The 26,496-nt window shown below is 48.6% G+C and overlaps 1 protein-coding gene across 1 annotated transcript in view; it reads right to left on the bottom strand.

Annotated features, from left to right (window-relative positions):
• Dscam (DS cell adhesion molecule) overlaps nt 1-26,496 on the bottom strand; it is a 678,135-nt gene that overhangs the window by 30,364 nt on the left and 621,275 nt on the right. The window contains exons 26-31 of the mRNA XM_077110439.1: nt 25,102-25,200; nt 21,945-22,133; nt 20,357-20,647; nt 17,373-17,549; nt 6,397-6,427; nt 64-179 (exon numbers count right to left, since the gene is read on the bottom strand). Coding sequence (XP_076966554.1) covers nt 64-179; nt 6,397-6,427; nt 17,373-17,549; nt 20,357-20,647; nt 21,945-22,133; nt 25,102-25,200 — 903 coding nt within the window. The remainder of the gene's footprint in view (nt 1-63; nt 180-6,396; nt 6,428-17,372; nt 17,550-20,356; nt 20,648-21,944; nt 22,134-25,101; nt 25,201-26,496) is intronic.

The raw sequence follows: 26,496 nt of genomic DNA, 5'->3' as shown, positions 1-26,496 counted from the left end.
TTTGGGTGTTGAAGGAGGGCTGCAGCAGTCTCAAGGGGGGAGGTGGTGGACGGGGCACCTTACCAATGGTCTCCATTGTGTCTCTCTCCTCAATCAAAAGCTGAGCCCTGGGTATGTCGATGTGCATTCTCAGGGTCTGCTGTTGCTTGCTTAAGGTATCTGAAGTCCGAGTATTCTTGCTGGGAATAAAAAAGGGAGAACACATGAACATCCAGTCTCCTGTCAGGCCGCGTCCATGCGTGCCTGCACACCACTCAATTCATTTAGACCTATGCAAAAGCCCTGGGGGTGAAGAGAGGGGAAAAGCACAAGATATGAGATATTTTTCCTTATTCAAGTGATATTTATTAATATTAAATTTCAGCAAAGGAGAGTACAAAAATACAAACTGTCAATAGAGATTGATTCAATATGGATAGAACCTTTAGAAATTTTCCATTTCTTATGTGTAAAAGATAAATGAGACAAATGAAAAGTGATTTTAAAGCCAGCAATGTTTTCATTGGTCAGCATGTGATATCCTGGAGATGGTAAGGGAGGGTGTGTGTGCCCAGCTGGTCATCAGATGGCTTTCTTACTCACAGATTTACGTGTGTATGTGGTGCCGGTTTATTTTTGTTCTAGTAACAAATCACAAACCTTGTTAGCTTCCCTGATGTTAGTTTCCCTAACCAATAATGCATTTGGAATAGGGGAAAAAAACCCAATTACTATAATAATTTTATCTCAAAATTTGTGTACCAGAAAATTACTCTTGGAGTGAGCTGTTCTCTAAAAGTAAATGAAAATAGGTGGTGAAACTGCATGCTACCATCATGTTCAGTTACAGCCTGCAGTTAAGAGAAACTCCACGTTGTGCGGAGATCTAAGAAAGCCCATAAAGGCCCTAATTAGCAATCACATCAGGAGGCTGGCTGTTCCGTCTTGGCAAAATGCTACAAACTTCCTAGATGTTTAAATAATGTTTACTGAACTCCCCCGATAAGAAGCATCCATCATTCGGATAATTCAATCAATGAATAATCTATGGCATCCATGAATTCAGCTCAGTGGTCCTCAAAATCTCGTCGGAGAAGCAAGTCTGTGCCTCGGTCACTTGGTGATGGTTTACCTCCAAGTTGGCTAATTCCAATAGGGAACAAGAGTGGTCTCCACTTGGGTCTCCAACGCTTTTCCCTGCAGCCAGGCAGTTCCTGGGGAGTCCTGGGCTCCGTCTCCACAGGCCTTCCTCATCCCTTCTGAACTACAGGGTGAGGTAAGTTTAGTAATCCAAAGTTCACTGAAGCCCTCCTGGGGTGCCGGCCTGCTGCAGTCCATTGCTAGTGTTCTGAATGTTTTATAACACCTCTGTCTTCATCTGATTGGGAACAAAACATCCCATGAACACGACAACTTCTGAAAGGTGCAACACGCCTCAGAGGACTTGATCTTGAACCAGATTTCCTGCTCTGGAGTGTAGTAACTGGGTTATGTACTACATCATGCTAATTATGCAGAGCCCACATTCAAGCCCTGTGGCCTGATTTTTCACAGGGCTTAGGGTATAGAGGGTGGAGACTGTACTCTTTTAAATGACTTAACCAACTCCTCATTTTGTTGGTCAGAATTTAAAAAAAAAAAAAAAAAAAGAATGTAAAGACTCAGATACTTGCATAATACCCTGAAGAGCCCGGGGCTGCGTTTATGTCATGCTCAGACAAGTTGCATCTCCCAAAAACATATGGGGGACTACTCCTCTGTGGATATCCAAAAGATCTGTTTAGAAACTCCACTAGGGACTTGAGCTTGTCCTTGTACCAAAAATAGAAGCGTGAGCTAGTTCCTTCTGCTCATCATGAACAGTTATGAGGCAGCCCCAGGCTGCTCTATTAAACAACCAGGAGCGGCAAGCGCGGGCTATTCTTGAACAACAACGAGGCCTGCTGTCAGACCGGCACGGGAAGCTCGCGGAAGAACTGCGCTGGGCCACCGGCTGGCGCAAAGACAGGACAGGGTGACACCTTGGGAACAAGGGCCCCTGAGGCTGGAGAAAGAGTCCGCCTTCTTCTCTGGGGACAGCGCTGCCAGGCCCCAAAGTGGGAAGGCGAGGAAGCGGCCCCAGGACCCTCCAGATGCTGAAGCTAAGCATGTGCCGCCTCTGGGCACAGAACAGCTGCTCCACCCACGTGGCCGGCTCCCTCCCTTCTTGCAAGGTGACCCAGAGGCGCCTTTTCACTGGGCTGGTTAGCCCTGCTGTGGGAACTCCTCCCAGGCCCTTTCCTCGTTCTCCACTGAATTTGCCTCCTTGACACTGGTCCTCTAGCATATATCTGATCAATTTAATTGAATCAATTACATGTGCTCAATTGATTTATCTTACTCATTATCTGTCTCTCCCAATGGAAAACACACTTCCCCAGTGATGTGTCCATATGCTCTGCTCCTGGTATCCCCAGAATATGTGGTCAAGCAATGTGCTCAATAAATATTTATTAAATGAATCAAGTTATTTGGGGGAAAAGGTGAAAGCTGAGTAGCATGTCTCCCAGGCCGTGCTTGGGGTCACTGATAGCCTTCCCTTTCTAACAGACTGGGCTCCGTCTAAGTTTTTTCATTATTTAACATCTGCTGCCGTATTTGGTCGATTATCGTTGTGAATGGTGATCCTCAGGAAGTGCAACAGGGGACCCAATAACAGCAATGTGCCTTAAAAATGCTAGTTGAAGAAACCTCATTTGCAGCCTGAGGATTCTGAATGACTTCACAGTAGAGGAAAAATTGCCTCTTTTATATAATCTAGGAATCTTGCTAAATATATTTGCTATTGTTGAAAAACAATCTTTGAGTATCCACTGGCCATCTGGCTACTGGATTTGAATGGCAGTGGTGGGGAGAGCTGTGGGCAGCTTAGAAGGTAGAGAATTTTCTGGGACTGGGGTTTAGCTCAGTGGCAGAACACTTGCCTAGCATGTGTGAGGCCCTGGGTTCGGTCCCAGCACCACATAAAAATAAACAAATAAAAAATGGAGATATTTTTTTAAAAAAAGAAGGTAGAGAATTTCCCAGCTCAGCCAATGAATGACCTGTGTCACTACGACCCTGGAAGATGGCTGAAGAGGCCACTTCCCCCTCCAATACAATATGGAGCATAGTTTAGGTGCAAAATGATTGTGGGACTGTTAGGAACGTACCTCATTATAACTCTTAGGTGGGTATTTTTTATTATATGTGTAACATATGCACATCATAAAAGACGAAGTAATTTAAATGCTTCATTTGAACTTGACTGACAACTAGCCCTTCTACTAAAGGTGTTGGTGAGTTCCTCAGGGGAATCTAGTCTCATCTCTCAGAAGGCTGGTATGTTTTTAGAAAGGTATTCTTGCTTAAACATATAAAGCTGAAATCTCTATCTGGGTGTGATGGATGAGGTCTGTCCTTTCTGGGTAAAGTGGATGGGTATTTGGGAGCATGAAGCCCAGTGAGGGGTGAGGTGCTGTGAGGGACCCCTGGAGGTCCAGGAGTCTATGCCTGTCCTTTGGTTGGGCCAATCTGCTTTCCAGCCTGGGAGAGCTCATGCCACTGAAATATGGGGATCACAATATGCAAGTACGTTGTGGAACAGCATGAAAACACACATGCTCTATTCATCTAGATCACAGAACGACAAAGCTAGGAATAAGTTTTGCAATAGTTTTAGATGAGGAAAGTGGGATCCAGAGAGGTAAGATGAGTTGCTCAAGATCAGAAAAACAGCTCTGGGCCAGATGAGGCCTAGGACACAGGCTTGTGGTTCTCTGTTTTCGTGGGGACACCAGCCTGCCATGTCCTCAGCGGTCCAGAGAACGCAGCAGCAAGGATCAGGGACAGCAATTCTGCATCCTCTGCACCAGTGAACATGACCGACTTGGAATTCATGGGCCACGTCTGAAATATGGTTGGTCCTAAAGCAACCAGGTCTTTGGTTGCCTGGCCAGGTGAGTGGCCAAACCTACATGGAACCGAGCTGCCATGAGTAAAAGCAGCCTGTCTGAACTAATCCCATACAGAGCCACCTCTCTGAGGAGTGTGGAGACTTCCTTTACAGTCACCTCCACCCTTTGGAGGAGAACCAGCCCAGCCCTCTTAGGACACCCTGGTTGCTGGCCTCAGTGTTCCTAACCTCCTGCTGGCAACGCCCCCTGGGAGGGCTGTGGTCCCCTCTTACTCTTTTCAGCAGCTGGCCTTCCCATCATGGTGATCGTCCCCGGGGGAAGAGGATGCTCCCTAATGTCTTTCTCCAGGACTGATGAGAAGGGGCAGGGACGCATTTAGGACTTCAGGAAACACAAAAAGCACAGCATCCTCACCGGACAAAGACTTGGTCGTGCAGCCTCTGGGCAGGGGCAGGACTGATGTTTTGGCGGGGATAGAAGAGGTGTCTGGGCAAGCAGGGAGGGAGCAGAACCAGGGGGAGGCCTGGGCGGAAGTGCTGCCCGCCTGGGGAGAAGCACACCCAGACACCCTCTCTGGGAGCTGCAGAAGCCCTGCTGGGGGCCAGAGGCCCCTGAGGTGAGCAAAGATCAGGCCCAGTCTCAAGGGCACAGCTCCGGCAGTCCTCCTCAGCCAGGCTGCGTGCATGTGGCCAGAGCATTTTCAACAGAAGCCAGAAAATCAAATTTTATGTGCAACTTCTTCATTTTAAATGTCAACGAATTCATAGCTTTGAGTCTACATGAGAAAATGTATTCTATCAGGAAGCTCAGTTATGACGAATGGGCTGACTCTTGCTCCTTTGTGTTCCAGGGGTTTTCTCAGATCTTCTCCACACCAGGGCAAACCTGTGCTCTTACTCGCTCACAGACAGGAAGGAACTTCCAGGAGACACGGCCTAAGGCACGGCGTGCAGGTCTTCCCCATCTCTTGTGAAAGTCTGACCTCGCAATTAGATGCCCCGTGGAAGGAGTGATCTTGTATCTGCCCTCCTCTCCCCCGAGTCCCAGATCTCTGCTACTAGCCGCCCCATGGGCCCCTCCACTGGAAGCTTAAAGGGAGTCCCAGGTTCACGTGGGCCAGACAGTCCTCCAGCTCCTGGTGCACCTGCCCCTCACCCCATCCTCCAAGAAAAGGAGAAGTCTGAGCCCTGCCTCTGTTTTCCTAATGACGGCAGACATTCCTCTGATGGCTCCCCAGATGTCCTGGAGCTGGCCTGGATTCCTCCAGGCCACTGTTCTACCCCCGGTTCACATGGTCTTAAGAAAACAGAAAGTCCAAAGATACCCGCGGGAAACGAAATCTACGCGTCCTTGCTCTTCAGCCTCTGTCTCTAAAGATGCTGTTGACATGTGGCATGTGCTTCTCGTGAGTGACAAATGTACCATGGTATATGTGTAGACAGGGAGGAAGCGAAGCCAACTGTGGTGGGAGGGGAGTGGGAAGACACCCACCCCATCCCCTTTCTCTCCCATGCCCATCATCCTATGGCAGCAACCTCAAGTTCACTGTCAGGGTCCCCGACACTCTCTCTTTCATTTCCTCCACTCTGAGCCTATACTTTTTCTCCTTTCCTTTCATCATGACATTGTAAAAGAGTTGACATGGAAACGTGCGGACAGGCAACACGTCAGCCAGTTAACCCCCACGGGGAAATGCCTGCTGCTGGGGGGGTCCAGGTTTTATAACATAAGGAGGTTGGGCAGGTAGGGAGGCAGAGTGTTGGGAGGAGGGGGACTGGGTGGGGAGAGTCTGGGGACATGGAGGGAAGGCATGGTCCTCTTCTCATCACGCATGCACCGTGGATGTGTGCAAGCAAAGTTTTGTTACTCTTGTGAACCTCTCCTACTTACTCAGTGACCTCGATTCATTTCTTCTGCTCAACTACTACAAGTGGGGCAACCATGGTGTTGTTCTCCCAGCAGAGTTGATGAAACCTGCAGGACAGGTGGCAAAGGGGCCATCTCAACAGGAGCCACTGGCTGCCCTCATGGAAGGGAGTGGAAGGCACCCTGGGAACTGAGGACACCTGTCCCTACCAGCCTTTGAGGAACACAGTGCCCAACACATTTCCTTTTGTGATTTTCTTTAAACCTGGCTAACTCAGAAAGAAAGCTGGGCCTCAAAGGAAGATCATCTGGGTGACAGCAAAACCAAAGCTCCTTTGATGTACCCTTTTGTTCCCCACTTAACAGGAAATGTCCTGCTGGACGGATAGCCAAGGAGACAACCACCTTTGGTTGTATAAAATGCATTATTTGACACCTACACATACAAATAAGCTTTCTATGGATATTTAAAATGGAAATGGAAATTTATGTTGGAATGAAATGTGTTAGCAATTTCAGATTGTCGTGATTAAAACAAACAAACAGACGAACAGAGAAATCACCAAGTGGTGGTTCCATTAAGCATGCTGTCTGGGGCATCGGGTGGTGCTCTTACCTCATGAGCATTTCAGCTAAACTCTTCGCATCTGGGGAAAGAAAGTTAATGTTAGTACATGACAAACAGCTCATTACTGTTGACTTAGGCACTGATAATAAACATCCTACAGTCAGATGACAAGGGGGACTCTTGTAAGATCTCAGAGGATGACCTTGAGTTTTATGGATTCCTTGTTCTATAAGGGACACTTTTATAACTTTTATTTATTATAGAAAGATACCACAACGATCCTGCAGCCATAAAAATCTCAGATATCTATTAAAATTTTAGTACAATCTATTTATTTGGAAAACCCAGGTTTATTTTCAGTAGTCAGAAAATTAACATTTTGAAAGTATGCCATTTATAGTGTACATACCCACCCTTTGCATTACCAAAATATGAGAATCAAACAGCTCACAACACTACAAATCACTATTAAATGGAATTATTACAGAGCGATGCATCCCTGGGGTTGGTCAAAGAATTGTATAAATGATTTATTGCCATTTTTTGGACATCTCATTGTTTATTTTATATTCAAAAATTAAACTTTATTCATTTCCTCTGAGGATTTTATTTACCAAGACCTGGTTATCACTTCTGACATCAGAAACCCTGTCTAAAAATATCGTAGGAGAAACATCTACTTTCTTAGTGATCTCATTTTGAAATTCTCATTTCCCTTAAAATATAATTTATTCTTTTTATACATTTTTGTCCTGGCAAAAATGGATGTTTCCTTTCTTAGAACACAAAAACCTTCATTTTGTTTTTCTTTCATTGCTCTCAAAAAGCGTTGATGTTAAGGGTCCCTTTCAATGAACAGATTTTCCAGAGGCGAGTCTGGCTCTGCAGTGAAGAGGTGCATGGGGAGCCTCTTCACCCCATTCCCGGGGCTGACGTCTAACTGTACTCAGCCTCCGGGGAGCAGCACTGAAGGCCATAGGTGGCCACGGAACAACCCACAGCGGCTGGCACCCTGCGACTCCAGGCACGGCTCTTCAAGCCAGCCATGCCAGTTCCTCCCAGGGGACCTCAACCCGGGGCCCCAGGCTTTGCACACAGATGGGTTCAGTCTGGGAAATGAAACAGGTCCCATCTACTCCACCCACACTGCAAAGCAAAGGAAGAAAAATAGCATTTAATTTCCCAGTTCGTGTCTTTATATTTATCTGCAGAGACTAAGTAAATAGAATGAATTTCTGCTCTTCCTGAATGACTTAACACTTACAAAGTAAGTATAGACATAGGAAGTGCCAGAAGCTTGGGATTAATTAGCTCCTGTAACAACCCAACAGTGGCTACTACCACACTCTGAAGAGGAAACCCTTTCAAGGAGGACGCCCGGACTCCTGCGGGCACTGCTCTCCCCTCGGCTGCTTCGGCTTGCCCACTGCCATCCTTCTCTGTTCTTGGGCACCCATTAGAGTTTGCTCTCCTGTGATCTTTTCCTACCACTGTACTAAGAAGCGAAGCTTTAGAGGCCAGCACAGGAAATGGAGCCCCCCCCCCAGCCCCAACAGCCCTAGCTGCACGCTGCCCTGGCCTGTCTGTAGTGGGCATCAGGGCACAGCTGTTCTGCCCGCCTAGCACCCCACGCCATCTCAGATACCCCCCTCCGTGCCTGTCACTCACAAGCAGATTCCTGCTCTTTCTGTCTTAGCTACTATGACCCCTTAAGTTTTATTTGAAATTCTGAGATAAATTACGTTAACAGAAATTTGCTTCTTTTGAGTTCACCCTTGGATACGCGGAGAACTTGTGTTTTAAGTACAGTGATGGGGTCTGGTTAGCCTCGGCGGGCTGGTTGAGCATGTTCTAGAGATCTGGCTTGTGCTGGTTATTTTAGGACTGTGGACTCAAGTCCCTGCTAGGGGCCAAGAGGACCAACTTGGAGATGAAGAAAGTGGGTCTCAGATTCATTTAGCAGCCAAGTAGGGACACATGTCTGCCTTCTATGTCAGGCTCTTTTCGCCACTTTCCTCAAGTTCCTTTAAGGGCTACAGCAGATAAGAGTCAGACCCTTAGGGACACATACAGGGGCAGACCGCTAGGCCCTGCAGGCTGAGGGAGTGGACCCAAGGAGACCTGGAAGGACACAAGAGTTACCCCAGCTGAATGCAGCCTAACTGAGTGGGCAGCCAGTGACTGAGTGGGCAGCCATCTCCACCCAGAATTCTCTGGTGCTGGAAGAATGTGTGTGTTCAGAGCAACAGGCTGGGTCAGTTCACCAGACAGAGACGTTTCCAGGCTAGTGGTGGCTGGGGTGGTCAAGACATTATGTGGCTAAGGAGAATTACTGGCCATGATCTGGAGGCCTTCACCTGGACCAAGGGGAATGGGAGAAGGAGGCCAAGGTGGTGGCGGGGTGTGGATGCCGCCAACTCACCTTCGTCAGGCTGCTCAGAGGAGAGACAGGGCACCGGGCCTGCTGATAGCACCTTACAAGGCCCAAGTGAGGAGCTGTGAGGGTGGCACTAGAGACCTGAGGGGTGGAGGTAACATTATAATACAAGGGGATGACAGAATCTGCAGTCAGGGCCTTGCTGGGTGTGCAGGGGGGAGGAGGTGGACTGCAGGAGTCCAAAGCCAGCATGGGCCCTGCAGGCAGGAGTCCAGCGACAGGGTCAGGGACAGGGCTGCCGGGGGACAAGGGATCAGTGATTGGCGGAGAGCTGAGGTGTCTGGCATCAGCTGGAGGACTGGGTGCACTGCTCAGACAGACTTGGAAGCAAGCTGGGAGAGGAGCCAGAGCTGCGATGAGGGGTCTCATGCCCCCACAGAAAAGTGTGATGAGGACATGCAGGGTCACATCGGATACGCTTGTTCAGGGGTACGAAGAGAAACTGGGACAAGTTAACAAAACTTTGCAATATCCTGGAATTGCAGAATCTTAGGAGAAATGATCACTTCTCAGAACAGCTTCCTAATGAATGCTGAGATCTTTCCCTGGAGCCTTAGACAGATGCTACCATGTGCTCTGTCTGTAGACAGAGCTGGGACTGTCGGCCACTCCAGTGGCTGTTGCTGCTGCTGGGCACTGGCCAGCCTCCTCCTGCATCCTCCCCACGGGGGGGTGGGGGGCTTTGCTGTCCAGCTCTCGTCATCTCAGATCTCATTGACGAGTGGGCGCCGTCTTCCCTGGTCTCCCTGGCTCCAGTCTCAGGTTTTGGAGTGCTTCTGCAGTGCAGGAAGGGCAGCTGGCCTCGTCACGACGTACGGGTGGTGCCTGGGCTTTGAGACTTTCAAGTGGACCTCACTGCAATAGCACTTGTCAGCACAGGGCAGGAGCCGCCCACGCTCTTCCCAGCTGGCCTTCCAGCTCTGTTGCTTCTCACCTGTGAGGTCCAGTCCCCTCTCGGAGCTTCCTGCACCCACCACTTTCTGTAGGGACACCCCTGGCATTGCTCCTACAAGGCCCTCTCTGCAGAGGCAGCTTGTTCCCAAGCCTAGGTGCCAGCTGGTGCTCTGCTGCTGCCCGTTTCTGTGGACATCTGCAGCAGTGACAGCTTGGCCCAGGCTCTCCCACCCCCGGCTGTGACCACCTGCCTCCACGTCTCTCTCTGCTGGCCTGTCCTCTTCGTATCTTGTGAGTAGGCCAGGCCCTTGTAGAAAAGCTGCACAAAGATTTCCTGAGGGTGCATTCGACCTTGAGAAACATCTTCCTTCCCTCCCGTTGAAGTCTCCTGCTGTCCTTCCTACCTGTGCATGATTACGGCACCTCTGGAACCATTTGCAAGTCATTCATAGGGAGCTGCCATGTCCCTTGCTTGGCTCCAGTTTTCTCCTTTTCAGGTTATTTTCTCAAGCGTTCTCAACCACTTCTCACATGACATCATTTCTAGGTAATTCCTTACTTGGAACTCTCTCATATGAAAGACCCACAATTTCACAATGGCCTTTATTCAATGGGGCTGAGCACAGTCTACCGGTAATTTCTGATGTTCTCCTTGCACACTGGTGAGAGCACAATGCTCCTGGTACATGCTACAAATGATTTTTTTGTACAGAAGACTTCAGAACTACCTTGATTAAATTTTATCTGCTTGGTTCCAGACTTTCTTAAATCGAGGATTCTGCCTGGACCCGAGCCACCTCAAAGCCTGGATCATCTGGCCAAGGTATTCAAGCACAGCCTGGTGCTCCCTTACCAATCAGCCATGCCAAAACACAAGTGGGGCTCACCCAGGCCTCTGGTGGCCTCTGCCATTTCCTGATTGCTCACAAACCATGCTTTCTGTGCCCAGAACTGACTTATTTCAATCTATACGGTCTAGAATCTGCGGTCTTGAGAATGGGTCCAGAGGATAAACACTGTCCAACACCTTGCCTTGGATTGTGCATCACCCACCCACAGAGGTCTTGGGATTCTGGCTGGGAAGTCTTCTCAGAAACCTAAGATGTTTCCCTTCTGGGTCTCCTGGCACTGGAACCCCGGGTATCCTCCCCTAAACTTCCCAATTGGGGAGGGAAGTCTATGTTTCCATCCAAGTCTATGTTTCGTCACTTATCATTTGGAACTTGTGCAACTGTTCTTTGTGAACATTGTTCTGAAAAAGTCACATGTCCCCTCCCCCCAGTTATGGTGGGAACGTTGTAGATTTTAAAGAAATAGAAGGAGCTCAACTCACTAGGGCTGGTTATCTCAAGTTTCTTTGAGTTTTCCCTCGCCTCTCTGTCCCTCTTCTTTACCACTTCCTTCCTTCCCGTCTAATCCCTCTCCCTCCCCTTCCTGCTCCTAATTCCTGGCCCACGTGTCTGGTTGGAACAGCACTCCTGGTGCACACCGAAGCCAGGCAGATGTTGGGCGCCTCTCCGTGCCACCTGCCATCTGTTCCTGTGAGAACCTCGTCCAAGCCTGGTTCCTCTGCCCAAATGCAACTGCACAGCCCTTCACATCCCTGCACATTCTCCACAGGCTTCCTCCTTCTGAGACTTGGGCTAGATGACGTCTTTCCTCCATCCCCCGCTAACTCCGCGTCTCCTCCGTGGCCCTGAGCCTCTCCCTTAACCTGCCAGGGTGGGAAAAGAGGGACGGAGTCCCCCAGAGAGGCCCGTGATGCTGGAGTCCCCAAGGAAGGAAGAGTTTCAAGAGACACTTGCTAATGCTCCCGACGTCACACGGAGGGCGGGGAGTGGGAAGGGGACTGGCCATCTGCCCCTGTCACAGCAGTTTTCCCTGAAGAAGTGGAAGCAAGGGCTTGGGAAGGGGAGGGAGGCAATATGGCTGAGTATAGAGAACTCAGAATAAAAATTTAAAAAGGGCTGGGATGTGGCTCAGGATTGAGCGCCTCTGGGTTCAATCCCTGGTACCAAAAAAAAAAAAAAAAAAAAAAAAATACAGAGAAGTGCCTGAGATAAAGAAGCTTAAAGAAATATATATATATTCTTTCTTATATATTTATATATTTCTTTAGGCTTAGGCCTCTAAATAATTATATTATTTATATTATTATATTTTATATTACTTGTATTATATATCATTATATATTTACAATAGTATGAATTTATGTTATTTATATTATTAATTATATTATTTATAACTAATTATACTTTAAATTAAATATAATTATTTATAATTATTTAGAGGCCTAGGAGTAATGAATATCAAGATAAGAAATAAACCCAGCATTTTTGGTGGGCAGTCATAAAATTATAAAGTGACTATCGACACTATGTTAAGACATCTTCTGGTTCCGTGTCTTGATTATAAACATTTTAAAGCTTACTAAATATTGATAGAACTGCCTATTTTGACTAGACCTTTTCAGAATCTGGAGAAGTTACACAGGAAGAAGACTGGGCTTGGGACAGTGACCAGAGCTCCTTCTCCACCTCCACCCCAACCCACATGTGACTTTGGGCACATTCCCTAGTGCCAGCCTTTCTGATGCTCTGATTCAAGTCCGCAACATGGGGCACAGGGAGGCCAAGTTCATGGTCCACCTTGTGCACAGCTATTTAGAGACTGGGACAAGGGTGTGCCGAGTGTTATGGGGATACCTAGATCTGTCAGGTCTTGGGAGAGGCACCCAGCCCCATGGGGAGCGTCACTGCATGGTCCTGCCCAGTTCGACTGCTGTTGGAGGCCGTCACCCTGGTCCTGCATATGCTCATGCTGAAGGTGCAGACAAGTGAGCAGCACCTGCTATGCTATGGTGGGGCGGTGTGCACAGTCCCCACACTGCTGCTGAGAGTCTGGGTGCCCTGGCTGTGCATGCCCAGGTGTTGCTCTAGAAAAGAGGACTCAGCCACGTGGCCATACTTTCATGTCTGAAGTTCTAGTTTAGGAAAATGGAATTGTCTTAGGCTTCCCTCTGTAGGGCAGTTGTAAACACTAAACAAACAACAAACAACAACAAAAACAGGAAGGAAGGAAGGAAGGAAGGAAGGAAGGAAGAAAGGAAGGAAGGAAGGGAGGGAGGGAGGGAGGGAGGGAGGGAGAGAGGGGGAAAGAGCCTTCTGGCATAAGACTGGCCTGCAGGTACCATCTGTTAAGAGCTTTTATTGGTAGGTTCCCCTCCAAGAGCCCCTGCTTCTCTGTGGAATTTCAAGGGATCTCATAAAGTAAGGGCTATAAACACGCATTTAAGTTTTTATAAGATCTCAAATAGGACTTTCGGTCATCGGCATGTGCAAGCCAAAGCTGATTGAAAAACTGTCACAAAGTATACATCCAAAATAAGAGAGTCGCCCACGCCTGTGATCTGAGAAGACCACTAGGACGAAAACGGGAACTGGGCAACCCAGGTTCCAGGGCAGCCACTCTGTCCCCAGCTTCACCTGGGGCCTGAATTTGCCACCACCCAATGTCCCCTGGCTTCACACTCAGACACAGAAACTGTTCTACTTAGTGTGGCCTTAACTACTGTGGAGTCTTGAAAGGACAGTTTATCAAGAAACCGAAGCAGCAAGGAGGAAAGGAGGAAGGAAGAGAAGGAGGAAGAGAAGAAAGAGAGAAAGGAAGACCAGGGGAAAGGGGGAAGGAGGGAGAGAGGAAGAGGCTCTGTGTCGACCCCATGCTCTCAGGACTCAAGGCCGAGACTCACTGGGATCCGCAGTGGGCCTTCCTGCCTTAGGTCAGCGAACTTCAACTTGCTTTTTGGCTTTAGGAAAACAGGAGAGCGTTGGGATCTTTCAGAGCAGGAAGTGCCATAGTAGAACTCAGAACACAGAAAGGACTCTGCAGAGCCCACCGTGGAACTGCACCTGAATGCAGGCTCCTGGCCCAGATGCTCCCTGGGAATGGTCTTGGGGAGCTGATCGGTTTTACAATATCAATCCTTTTCAAAGCATGTGCAGAATGATACATACATCTCCATTTGAGGGGACAATGGCACTGTGCCACAGAAAGCTGGTTAGATTTATACCATGCTCTGATTTTTACCTTGGGCTCATGTGAACTTCTGGAATTTTGGGCTGGGCACTGCTCTTGACCTCTGCTGACGGGTCCAACATAGGCCTGCAGTCCTGTGGACAAACCCAGACTAAAGAGGAAGCTTTTAGTGACCTTGCAGTTGATTATTTGACCTGGGAATCAATTTTTTATAAGGTTGGGGCTGCTGGGACCTTGAAAGCAGCCAGGGACTCATTCTGTAAGTTGCACTTCAAAGGTTGCAGAAGTTGGGGAAAAACCAGGGCATCATTAAAAGCCTTCTGAACTCATGGGTTAGGTTATAGATTTTTTTATAAAGTAGTACAACTTAGGCGTTAGGAGGTCGCTATGCTCTAAAATTAGTAACGTTCTCAGGAACGAAGAATATAGGTTGGCCAAACTGCTTGAGTCCCATTTTCTTTCTTTTTTATTTTTACATAAAAGAGCATTATATTATATTCACCTAACTGGGTTGCTGGTCTGTACAGTAAAAGGTACTGTGCTTGGAAACACTTTAGTAATTTCCAGCAATCAAACAATGCAACCAAACAAGGTCAACAATCTTACGTCCATCTTACCTAGTGAGGGACACCCCCCTGTAATGTTCTTCTGTGATTCAAATTTCCTGAGTTCCATTTCTTATTTGGAGAGGTGGTGGCTCAAGCAACACTGTCATATGCCTAGAAACATTGTCCTTATTTTGGACAAAAAAATATGTGCAGAGCAGTCCTCTCCACAGAGTCTACAAATACTCGTGAACTTATCCTAGCATGGGTGTGGATTCTGTGCTTCAGTGGATCAGCTTTGAATTGCGGGAGTCTCCTGATGCACTCTGGATATTTACTTGACGGAACCTGTTCCTTTAAACACTAGTTCTGTCCCTGGGAAATATTTTAGGTCATAAATGACTATTTCAGAGGGGACTTGCTGGGGTGAAAGGGACACAGGTCTTCCTGGGGTTTGTTCTGCCTTTCATGGACTTGCCTGTCCATCCACATCACGTGCTTCTGTCACTTCCTGGCAGCGTGTCTCAATTGCAGAGATATCCTTGACCCACTTCTCCAAAGTCACTTTTTACACCTCTGGGACAGGGTCTTGGGGACTGTTTTGTTTTTCTCTTCAGGACCTTGCCAAACTTTTGTGATCAAACAGAAATGATTCCTAAGAACATGCTGCTGTTCATTTTACAACAGATCTGGCACACGGTGGATGTTCGGCAATGGCTTAGCTCATCCTCATTAAGTCCCGCCTTTGGGAAGCGCTATGGAGTCGGGCGCCCAGTCTCTCGCTCTCTGCCCTCCTTTCATGTTCTTGATTGGAGAAGATTTTCTTAGGCAGGAGCAGAAGGGGAGGCTGCAGATGCTGCTCACTGCGCCAGCTGCTTCCCCGGAGCCCCTGCTTCTTGGTGTCCCTCCTGGGTCCCTGCTCCGCCACTCCTCTTACTTTCCTCCTGAGGGAACCTCTGTGTTGGAGCTGCCTCTTCCCCAGCACAAAGGAACCAAAACTGTTCCCGGGAACGAGAGCCCGTGCCCCTGCTGCTCTGCTGTGATGGGTGGCTTTCTTTACCAAGCCAGATGACAAAACACACGTGCTTACACGTAGACTTGCCAACGGCAAAATGCCCAGGATGCTCCCTGGACCCAGCCCTTGTAAAACAATAACTAAATTACACGGAACTGTTAAGAATGAAAACGAGGCTGTGTGCGCCTTCCATCCAGCTGACCTGAACCTATCAGTGAGAGTCAGCAACGGCTGTGGTTGCAAATGCTTTTGGCAGAGAAAAGCAAGGTGGGGTGCTCAAGTTACAGTAGAATAGCAGTAATAACCCCCTAGCTGGGGAGGAAGGAGCAAGCCGGAAGAGCAGGGGAGCAGTGAGCCTGACAGAGGGTGGACTTCTGGAAGCCTGACCTTGATGTTCAACCATTTGCTCCCAAATATTGTCAGAGCTACAAAGCATTAGGAAGACTTTTTACTGTTGATTTTAAGAAATGTGGACAGTTCACAGCCTTCTAAATGCAACCAGTTTGATGTTGTGGTCTATAGGAAACAAGAGCAGAGACTCTTGGTACCTCCTACAAGGTTCCTGAAGTCCAGGCTGTTGGATTCTCCTCTCTGAGGAAGAGGGTTATAAAAATGTCCTTTGGGTATTTTAATGATAAACACTTCTAAATGGATTCAACACAGACCACTTTATACTGAATTTCTCCACATATTGTGTCACACTGCACTTTAGTTGCACTGTTTTTCAGTTCTTAGGTAGCCCCCCCTCCGGTGGGATTAACCTCCCACTCTTCTGCACTGATGGAGGATTTGTTCCAAGCCCTATTCTGGAGTGCATGATGCCTTCTGTCCTAATACTGTAGATGCTTAGGGGCTTACTTCCCACACTGTATGTGCAGTCCAGAAAGCTCTTTCTGTCCATCTTTTCACATCAAGCACCCAGCTCAGTACTTAGGAGGCAGGATGCACTTGAGTGATGTCTGCAAAATTGAAAGGCAGTTGGTGAAGGGGATTGGAGAGAACATTTCAATGGGGTTGATGCTTCATCTGGAATTATTGGATGGTGTGAGATTCAGATGGAAGGTTTGTTAAAATGTACAGATGGACTGCAAAGGACTTCAAGTATTTTAATTTGTTGGCAGAGTGAAAGCAAATGGGTAGCCAAATATGTGAGAATCCTGTCCAGAGGACCAGCACAGGCAAGTGAACGCACCGCATGCCCTGATGCTCTGACCGGGCTGTGGTCAGGGATTTGCAGAGAAGGTCAATATTCCCTACAGAGATGGCCAGCCTGGGGATGTCATAGATATGCCCCGGGGAGTGGTGCGAAGCTCGCTCATTCAGTGTAGCTTCGAGGAATATACAGGATACTAGGTAGCGTTAGTCTACATTGACACACATATTAAAAGGCAATACCTCATCTAGGCACTTGACCAAAACAATGGCTTGGACAGACACCTGGGTTGAAAAGGGCAAAGGACTTGTGCAGTTTCACGTTTAAAAGAACTCCTTGTTCTCACACTGCAGAGCAAGAGCCAGTAAGGGCTGCTGGTCAGAAGCCGAGGACAGCCACGCCACACGGAACCATAGAGCTGGACGCGGCAGCAATGGAGTCTGCTACCCATGGACTCGTCTGGCCCAAGTTCTCAGTCTCTCATTGCTTTTTTCTCCCCATAAAACCCTGACGTCAGGCTTCAGCCCAAGTTCCTAATTTTGGAAAGCATGTGTTTTCTGCCTCTCAATCCTCTACCTGTAGCATAAGCCCTCAATTTCCACTTCCAGGCAATAAAATAATTCTCGTTTCCAGAGCAAATCTGATAGCACTTTTCAAAGAAAACCATAATTGGAGGCTTTGCCGGAACTGCTGCAAATTAAAGTGAGCAGGGTTGAAAACCCATGAGAAATTAATTTTCTCTGTCTGCCAATAGCTAGGATCTAGGGGACTTGTAACAGCTGGCCTCTCACTCCATTTCTGGTTGTCTGAGATACGGACTCCTTTATTCCCTTTCCCCCAGGGCTCTGTAGCTTTGCTGAGGGCAAGTCCTTGCCCCCTGGCGTTTGCTCTCAGGCTGAGCTCCCCAGGGGGACCAGGAGGGATGGAGGAGCTGGTACCCACCTCTCAGCCTCTTCAGTCTCTGCTCCCGCCGCCTCCTCCGCACGACCAGCAGCAGGACAAACAGCAGCAGGACCCCCAGCAGGATGCAGGAGATGGTCACCAACATCTTGAGCCCCTCGTTGGTTGTCATTCCTTCTTCACTTTGTACAACCGACTTAATGAGTGGAGGGATGGTACCTGAAAGCAGGCCACGTGTCAGATGGCCATTCAGGAAGATGCATGTGGAGGTCTAAGGAAGGACAGGTTATAAACACGGCACCGAGGGACCCGAGGGTGTCTGAGCGGGTAGGAAAGGAGAGGTCCCTCTTGTGGTCCTGGCCTCTTACTTCCTTGCTCAGTCTCCTCCCTCACCCCGAACTTCCATTTCTGCAGCACAATGCACCAGGCTTGCTAGCGGCTTTCAGAAGCCACACGAATTACCTGGAATTAAGTGTCCTCTTGACTGTCCCCAGTAGCACAACTGCTAAGGACTATTTGAGAAACCGCATTTCAAAGAAGGAACAATAGGTTTGGCATATGGACAGAAGAAGGTCTGCTGGGAGACTACCAGATACACTGGCTTAAAGAGACTTAACCCTCTTTGTATTTGGTTATCTACTCGCTTTTCATCACAAACCTACTTTAAAAAAAAAAAAAAAACACTCCCATTTTAGGGAATAAGACCTATAGACAAGTTTTCAAAGGGAACCTCCCAGGCTTCCAAAGCTCTTACTTATTGGCTAGGCAATGTTAAGCTGTGAGATGTAACCCAGATTATTAAGAATTATAAAGAAACACCAACATCAAGAGAATACTGAGCTATTTTAAGCTGCTGTCTACCCGGAGCACAATGGGTGCCGAGATCTCAACGGACGGCCACTTCACATGGGGCATGTGTCTTGCCACCCTTTACGTAAGATGCTCCCTATACTGTCTTTTCCATGTAGAACAAGGGCCAGAAAGTCAGTGCTTTAGGAAAAAATAATGCAACAATAATATAATTTCTTTATCCTGCATTTAGTAAGTAGAGCAGGGATAATAGAGCCCCTAGCCCTTAGGTCTCTGCGAAGCCCAGGATCATGTTTTTCCAAGCTCACAGTGTTTGGGGCTCAGAAAACCCAAATTCCCAAATACTTGAAAACCCAGTAAGAGGCATGTAAAGGGTGCCCGTGAGGCGGGGTCTGCAGAGCCAGGACAACACGAGGATGAGCAGAAACACATGGCAAAGGGAGGGTCAGATCAAGGGGCAGAAGAGTCGAAAACCAGAAAGGCTGATAGTCAATGTCTGATTTTCTCCAAATTAAAAACTTGTTCAGGCAGATGTGGCAAAAGAGATATTAAAGCTATATATCCATGAGATTGGTTCAAAGAAATCTGTCATCCTTTTCGAGGGAAAATGAATATGTGCTCTTATTTCTCAGTGCAATAAAATTATTTCGGCTTAAATGTAGCTCAGAGGACATTTTTGTAGTTTGTGATTCTGGATAAAGCAGAATGTCATATAGTTTTAGGAAGACACATACTTAAAATCTGTAAGTTAGAAGTGCGGTTTCAAATTCTCTATCTGAATAGTTTCTAATTAAATTATTAGTTGTGGGCATATCTGTAGCCTGCACGTTTCCGCTGAGTGCCCGGCAGCCGCTCCGAGCAGAGAGAAGCCCTGGGCTAGTGGGGCCCATCATCTCTAGAGCGGCCTGTTACCTGAATGTGGAGGTGGCAAAGAGGACTCCAGGAGACCCTTTACACTGTGAGCTTTTGATAAGTGTCAAAGTCCTTTGTTTGCAAGATATAGAATCAAATCCCATTGGGGGAGAAAACTATGTGGGTGACAGGTTGGGCTTGGAGCATCTTTGAAAGAAGTTATTTGTAACTGAAGAAAAAAGATATGAGAGGCAGGTGGCCCAGGGGCGGCAGCAGCCCAAGAGAGGAGTTGGTGTCTGGGCTGTCCTGGAGCCCTGGAGTGCAGCTGCCTGCAGGGGCCAGGGCCCAGGCTGGTGCATCCAGCAGCAGCAGAAGTTCCCTCTGAGGACCTTCCTACAGCCCAGGATCCAGGCCAGGAAGTCCGGGCAGCAGCACAGTGTCTGAGGAGGGCTTTGTGAGAAGGGCAGGGAGCTCTGGGCTGACCCACCCGTGGTCCATCCTGACCCGTGGAGAATGGATGGAAGGCTGCAGGGGAGCTGGACCACAGCTGCAGGCATTCTGATGGGCGGCTGTGGGCTCTTCCTCCAGATTAGAGCACCCAGTCTATTGCTGCTGCTGCAGGAGTAAAAAAATCACTGCAAAGCTACAGAAATCAGTACCACATGCTGCTCCTGGGACTTCCACAGGTCCCACTGACTGACAGCCCACGAAACTCCCTTTCAGCTTCACTGGGTTTGTTCAGATACCCATAGACAGCCCTTGATACCAGAAAAAAAGGGTAAGAATTTAAGGAGTTTGCTTTCAGTTAATAAGATGTCAAGAGAAACCTCACCTAGTTTTTGGAAAGTGAGCCAGCTGACACGTGTGTGTATGCTGGGTGTGTGTGTCTGTGCACACGTGTGTGCACACTAATATCCCATCACATAGCTCTGTTCCCCTTGGTGCCCTTGCTCTACGCAGAGACTGACACAGCTCCCTAACCCTGATAACTGCCTTCGCACTTGCAGTAAAGGGCTTAATGAGAACAAAGAGAAAGTCATCATGTGGCCTGGGAAGGGTGGAGAGGGGTGGAGGCAACAGAAGCAATATCAGCTCATGGTCACCCACCAATGCACAGACCATAAGGTAGAGGCCCTAGAAGTCACTCCTGCCCCAGGTTCCCAGGGAGAGTCCCTTTGGCCCTCAGCCTCTCTTGCTGGCCGTGGAGCCATGCCATCTGGACACAATGAACTAGGAAGCCCGCAGAGAGCCAGTGTAATGGTGCCAAAGCCCAAATGGGCTCCATGGGCACAGATCAGGGTAAGGATGCATGCCCAGTGGGGAAGGGAGCACGTGCACACCCCAAGACACAAGCGCCCACTTACTGCCGTCATAGTTGAGCGTGGCGAAGTTGGCCTGCTTCTCCGCGCAGCCCGCGCTGTTGCACACCCGCATCTGCAGCTCATACCAGGTGGCTTCCTGCAGGTCGTACAGGATGTAGGACTTGGAGAGAGAGGTCCGCTGCGCCGTGGTCCACACCGTGGTCCCAAAGGGCCTGTACTCCAGCGTGAAGGAGGTGATGGGGCAGCCGCCGTCGTTCCAGCCGATGAGGTTCAGCCTCACGCGGGTGGTGTTGATGCTGGCGAAGAGCTCCTGCTCCTTGGAGAACTGGGGCTCTGCGGGAGGGGGCGCCGGGGTGAGCTGGCAGGTGCAGGGATGGAGCCATCGGGGCGTCACCCGCTGCCCTGGGGTTGTGCTTCCCTCCCCCTGGAAGCTCTGTCCTAGCCTGGGCCCGGGCTGCTAGCAACTTGTCCACTATTAACAGAGGCCTTAGGGAGCAACAGGCTCCCCTCAGCCACGGTGTCCTGAGTGGGAGAAGGCAAACTGAGTGGGCAGAGGGTTTCCTGGAGAACAAGGCCATTCTCATGTGCAGGTTCCTTTAGGGGTTCACAAGTGGCCATGGGCTGGGCTGGCCTGTTTCTCTTCCCTTGTGAGTGGACTGGACTCAAGAGAAGACAGAGTTGAATGTGGGAAGTCTCGACAGGTGTCCCTCACTTTCCAAACACCCAAGAACCTAGCAGGCATATTTCTGCATAAACCAAGCCCTTGTCACCTGAACCTTACCCTGTGTCACCCAAAACTCAGACACCAGACCCAAGTAGCACCTCTCACTGTCTTGCCATCCAAGTCCAGCCCCTGAGGAGACTCAGGGGGACCTATGAAGACCTTCTCTCCCCCTCCTGACCACACTCCCATGGAGCCACGGCCCTCCCTCCGCCTGGAACCCCAGGCTTCACCTTTGGCCCCTGAGCATCATTTCCCTGGGGCCCAGCCCCTCAAAGGGCCACAATGAAATGCTAACAATTGACCCTTGTCATTTCCCACTTGAAAAGTGGCCACCGAGAGGCAATGTAAAAATAATAGAGAGCTTTGCTTGTTGTGGTACCCAAGATGGGACCCCGGGTGCTAAGCCACATCCCCAGCCCTTTTCATTTTGTATTTTGAGAGAGGGTCTCACTGAGTTGCTCAGGGCCTCACTAAGTTGCTTAGGCTGGTCTCAAATCTGCAATTCTCCTGCCTCAGCCTCCAGGCATACGTGGGTCACTGTGCCTGGCAAAAATGATAGGTAGATGGGGAAAGGGGACAACTAAGGGAGCAGCTGGCCCTCAGGAACTGAGAGGACCAATGTCACATTTCACGTCTGCCCAGTCTGGATGTTTGTTGTCACTCACGCCCTTGACTGTAGGTGACACTGTTTTTTGCCAGTGAAACGATGAGATGAGAGAAACAGGACCCTCTGTGAGGATCAGCCGTCACCCTCATCATGCTGGGACACTGCGGGGCCCCCAAAGGAGGAAGAGCAGAGTCTGAATGTGTGAATGAACAGACAAAACCTCGGGAGTCTTGGGTGACTCTGCTCCCCTGCTCCTTGGAAGAGCCAAGGTCACCTGAGAATGACAGGGGGCCACCTACCTTTCCCCAGGGTTTTGGCTTCAATGATCTCACTTATGCGCCCCGGCCCCACTCCGTTTTGGGCAGTCAGAGTGAACTTGTACCAAGTCCCGCATTTCAGGTTTTCCAAGCGGTAGGAGCGCTCGCTGGGGCTGATGGGGAAGCTCCCCCATTGCTCGCTGTTGTCCTCGGAATACTGCAGAATGTACCCTTCGGAGACAAGAAGGAGCCAGTGAGCACTGCAGCCCCACCAGGGGCCGACCAAGGCTTGCACCTCGCACAGATCCCAGGGGAGAGGTCTCAGAGCTTGAACAAGTCGGAAGGGGACATGTTAACTCTTCCTGATTACAGGGAATTTAAACCCTGCATGGAGCAGTGCTCGGTGTACTGATGAGCGAGGTGCATGCACCACACCACACACCACGACTCTGGTCATATTGCTGGGTGATGTAAAAATGAAACCACTTTTCTGCTTACTCCCTTTCAAAGCTCCAGGTCCTGAAGCCATCCAGGACTTTGCTGGCAGCCTAGATGCTTCTTGTTTTGAAAAATTCCTCCAACGATTCATTTCTCCACATGAGCGCCATTCTCTCTGCTTCTTCCACCACTCCCAACTGTCTCTGTGCCCACAGTGCCCTAAGTTCTTTGCTTATACGACCTCACACAGCCCCATGGACTAGCGTGACCGTCCCAGTAGGTTGAAGTTACTAAGGTCTGGGGAGTCTAGTCAACGTGGCCCAGGTCCCTTAGGAAGACTCAAACCCCTGGCAGTAGGAACCCACCTGCCCTTGGCCATGGAATCTTCTTCTGTGTGACCTCCTTCATCCCTGTAATCTGCAACCATGCTTCTGGCGTGAACCTGTCCTCTGCTCTGTTCCTGTCTCCCCTGAACGTTCACAGCCATGCAGCACAGGACTAGCCTTCCTGGGACACAGTGTCCTGCTGTCAGTGGTCTGGTGTCCCCTAACCAATCCTGGAGCTCTGCTTTCAGCTCAGACCAAGCACGTGTGGCTTTCCGCTCTGGAGGGGCTCCTCCCCCACCCTACCTGGAGTCAGGTTTCTGACCCTCCTTCTGGGGTCGTGGTCAGTATCTTCCCTTCTGGGTCAGCTCAGCTCTTGCACCCCCAGCTCTGCTCCAGCTGTCCAGCGGCTTACGGGTGCTGGGTATTGGGTTTGCCTCCCATTTCCCACCACTAATGCCACATTTGGAACTTCTGTCCCTCTTCCTGTCCTCCTGGATGACCACATCCGGCCGTATGGGCACCCCTGGGTTACGATGCCTCCTGGTGCCGATGGCTTTGGCCTGCATTCAGGGATGGCCTGGCTTCCTTTGTCTTCAACTCTTGGTCAGTGTCACTGGCTTCTCTAAGACCCTCCGCGCGCAGCCGTCCTTCCTGTTTTCTCTCACACGCACAGAATTCTGCACATATTTCCCTGGAGCCAAGCGCCCCTCCTCCATGCCTCATTGGTTTTCTGTAAGAAGGTTCCCTAAGGAGCCTGGAGCCAGTCCTAGGCAGGCGTCTCAGGGAGGAGCCGGGCTCCCCTCACCCTGCTCTCTCTGGGGGCCACTTACCTTTGGGCCCTCTGCTTTGGTAACCTGTGGTCTGCTTCTCTTCCCAGCTGTCCAGCAGACAACCACTAAGAGAGTCACTAAGTTGTACTAGTTGTGACCACTGATGCCTGTGCTGTTTGACTGCAGCGGGGTCCTTGATGCTGCCTGGCAATGACTTATTCCCCTGCTAATGACTCCGCGCCTCTCACCGCAGCTGTGGGGCGTCTAGCCCACGCTCCTGAGGGGCCCAGGCCAAGCCCCGCCCCAGTCATCCAGCTATTTCTAAAAGTAACCTCTCCTTTTTCTTACAAGAGACAGTGGGGTGGGGGCGTGGGGGGGGGAGAATAGAAAAGAGAAAGGAAGGGAAGCTCATGCCTTCAGCCAGTGGAGAACTGAAAACTGTTCCACTGACTCTAGGCGAGGAAGGAGGACAGGCTGCCCCGTAGCATGTCCAGTTTTGAGGTGTGTGAATGTCCCAGCTAGTCTATGTCACTGAGTGCCAAGCTGGGAAGAGACAAGTGCCCTTGTCTTCCCGTGGTCTTCTCAGCCTCCCTCTCCCAGAAGACAGGGCGTCTTCTGCCTTTGGAGTCTCAGCCCCATCTCCTCTCGTGGCACGGGGACCTCCTGTGTGACTGAGTCCCTCGTTCTTGTGCACCGTCCACCTGTTCCTCTGGTCTAGGTCCTTTTCCTCGCCCACACAGATTTCTCAGAATGGAGTCTGCTGGCTCCACGTACGCTGCAGTGGTCACATTTGCCACCCCTCCAGGATAGGCCTCATGTCTCTTCTGCACACTAGGCCAATGGGTTGTTTCCCAGGTGTTATGATTTGGCTCTAAGGTGCCCCCAAAGCTCCCAGGTTAACACAGGGATATTCAGAGGTGACATGATTGGATTGTGAAAGACATGACCTAATCAGTCCTGCAGGCAGTGGGGTGTGGCTGGAGGAGGTGGTCACTGTGATGTGCCCGGGAAGGATGCGTCTCCCTGCGGCCCTTCCCCTCTTTCTCTGACTGTTTCCAGACCATCGTGAGCTGAGCAGATGCCCTCCATCATGTCCTTCAGCCATGCCCTCTGCCATGATGCTCTGCCTCACCTTAGGCCAGAGCAAGGAATTTGGTCAACCACGGATTGAACTAAATTGGACTAAATCTCTGAAACTATACGCGGAAATAAACTTTCCCTCCTCTAGGTTGTTTTTGTCAGATTTTTTGGTCACAGTGCTACAAACCTAAGTGACACACCATCTGAACTCTTAGACCCTTTGTTTTTTATGACTTTGTAAGTCAGAATAGTGACCATGATTCCTTAAAAGAAGGGTAATGTTGACACAATGAAGAAGAAAGAGTCTTCAGAATCTCTGGAGAGAATACATTTTGTTCCCATTTGTTAATATTTCACTCAGAATAGAGGTAAAATAGAAGTATGACTCTGAGAATGAGATTCCTTAGATCAATGGTTTGAGTTTCAACAAGTACCATTAAAATGTATGAATGGTTTCTTGGGTAGGTAGTGGAATAATTAATTACATGGTATTTTGGGGGGAGAGAATAGACTAATACATAAAAGTTACTTGATGAAATTGTGTCACTTTTAATCCACAACCGTGGACTGTCCGTATCTTATTACCTCTGATAGAACTGCCCCCGTTGTCCCCAGGCAGCCAGGAGAGAGTGATGGAAGAAGATGTGGTTTTGGATACCGTAAGCCGGGGCTGATCTGGTGGAACTAGATAGGAAACAGTTTTTAGAAAACAAGAATTAGTTTTTCACATCTTTAATCTTCTATAGCAGTCATTTACCAAATCATTTTTAACAGCCATTTATTAAATAAGTGTTTCAGGTTGCCAAAATATGCAATTCACTTCTGTCAAAATGTCTATTTCGCTGATATCCTGGGCTAAAGAGAGACAGCAGAGTGAATCTATTATTTAAAGAAAAGTCAACCATATTCTGACTTGGATTTATATCAAACTCATTCCCTCTCCATTTCTTGTATTTCAGAGTTGCTCATCACTAATTGAAATCTTCTTTAAACTTCTAAGGACTTATTCATTATTTTACTCTGAATTTCAGCCATGAAATTCAAGTGAAAAAGATAAATGATATCTACTTAGCTGTTCTGCTTTTCTTGGGAAAGGGTAGGGTGAGAAGAAGCTAGTGGGAAAAAGAATCAAGATCACACACACACACACACACACACACACACACACACACACACAGAGCTCTGTAAGTGAAAGGTGTGTCATGGAGCTGCAGGACATGAACTGAACACTCATGTGAGCCTTGAAGGACACGTGATTCTGAACAATGAGCCTCACTGTCATTATGGGCTGGCTTAGAGGACAGAAACACTGAAAAAAGTCAGAATCAGGTTATCCAAAATATATAGAAAGCTTCACACAAAATGACCTTCCTCCTGTAAGAGAAGCCTGATAATGTGGTTCATCTGATGTGGTTCATCTTTTTAGAACAGAATAACAGAATGTTTTCTTCTGAAAAGCCCCAGAATTCTCTTGGCTTCAATTAACTCAAAATTTAAGATCAATTCTGCAGTGTTTTGGAAAAATATAGTTCTCCTCTTCCCTTCCCATTGAGGACGGTATTGATTCTATTTTTATTTGCTGCAATCTATTAATGTGACAACACCTAAATCCACAGAAGCATGCATCTTGATTTTCTTCTAATAAAATATCACCACACACCTAAATCTGAACCCAATCAATAGCTGTTTGGGATTTTGCACACAATGCTAATGGGACAATCTTTGGAGATTGTTGCATTCATTTTGTGAAGAACAAGAAAAAAAATACCTTGCATTAAACACACAATTAAATATTGTAGCAATATACTCTGAGTTTTAGTTAGTGTCCTTTATTAGATAAATTGCATATGAAAATTGAAGTAGTTAGGAGACCTGACAGACAACCATTCAGATTTCTTTTTCAGTGTTTTTCTGGGTTATATACATATATGTAAACAGTATAGTCAGTAGAAGTCATTAAGAAAGACTTTTTCAGAGTAT

This window comes from Callospermophilus lateralis, chromosome 10, assembly GCF_048772815.1.
Source record: "Callospermophilus lateralis isolate mCalLat2 chromosome 10, mCalLat2.hap1, whole genome shotgun sequence".
In the NCBI taxonomy this organism is placed as follows: domain Eukaryota; kingdom Metazoa; phylum Chordata; class Mammalia; order Rodentia; family Sciuridae; genus Callospermophilus; species Callospermophilus lateralis.
Note: the sequence above shows the minus strand (reverse complement) of the source record. Positions and strands in the feature narration are given on the sequence as shown.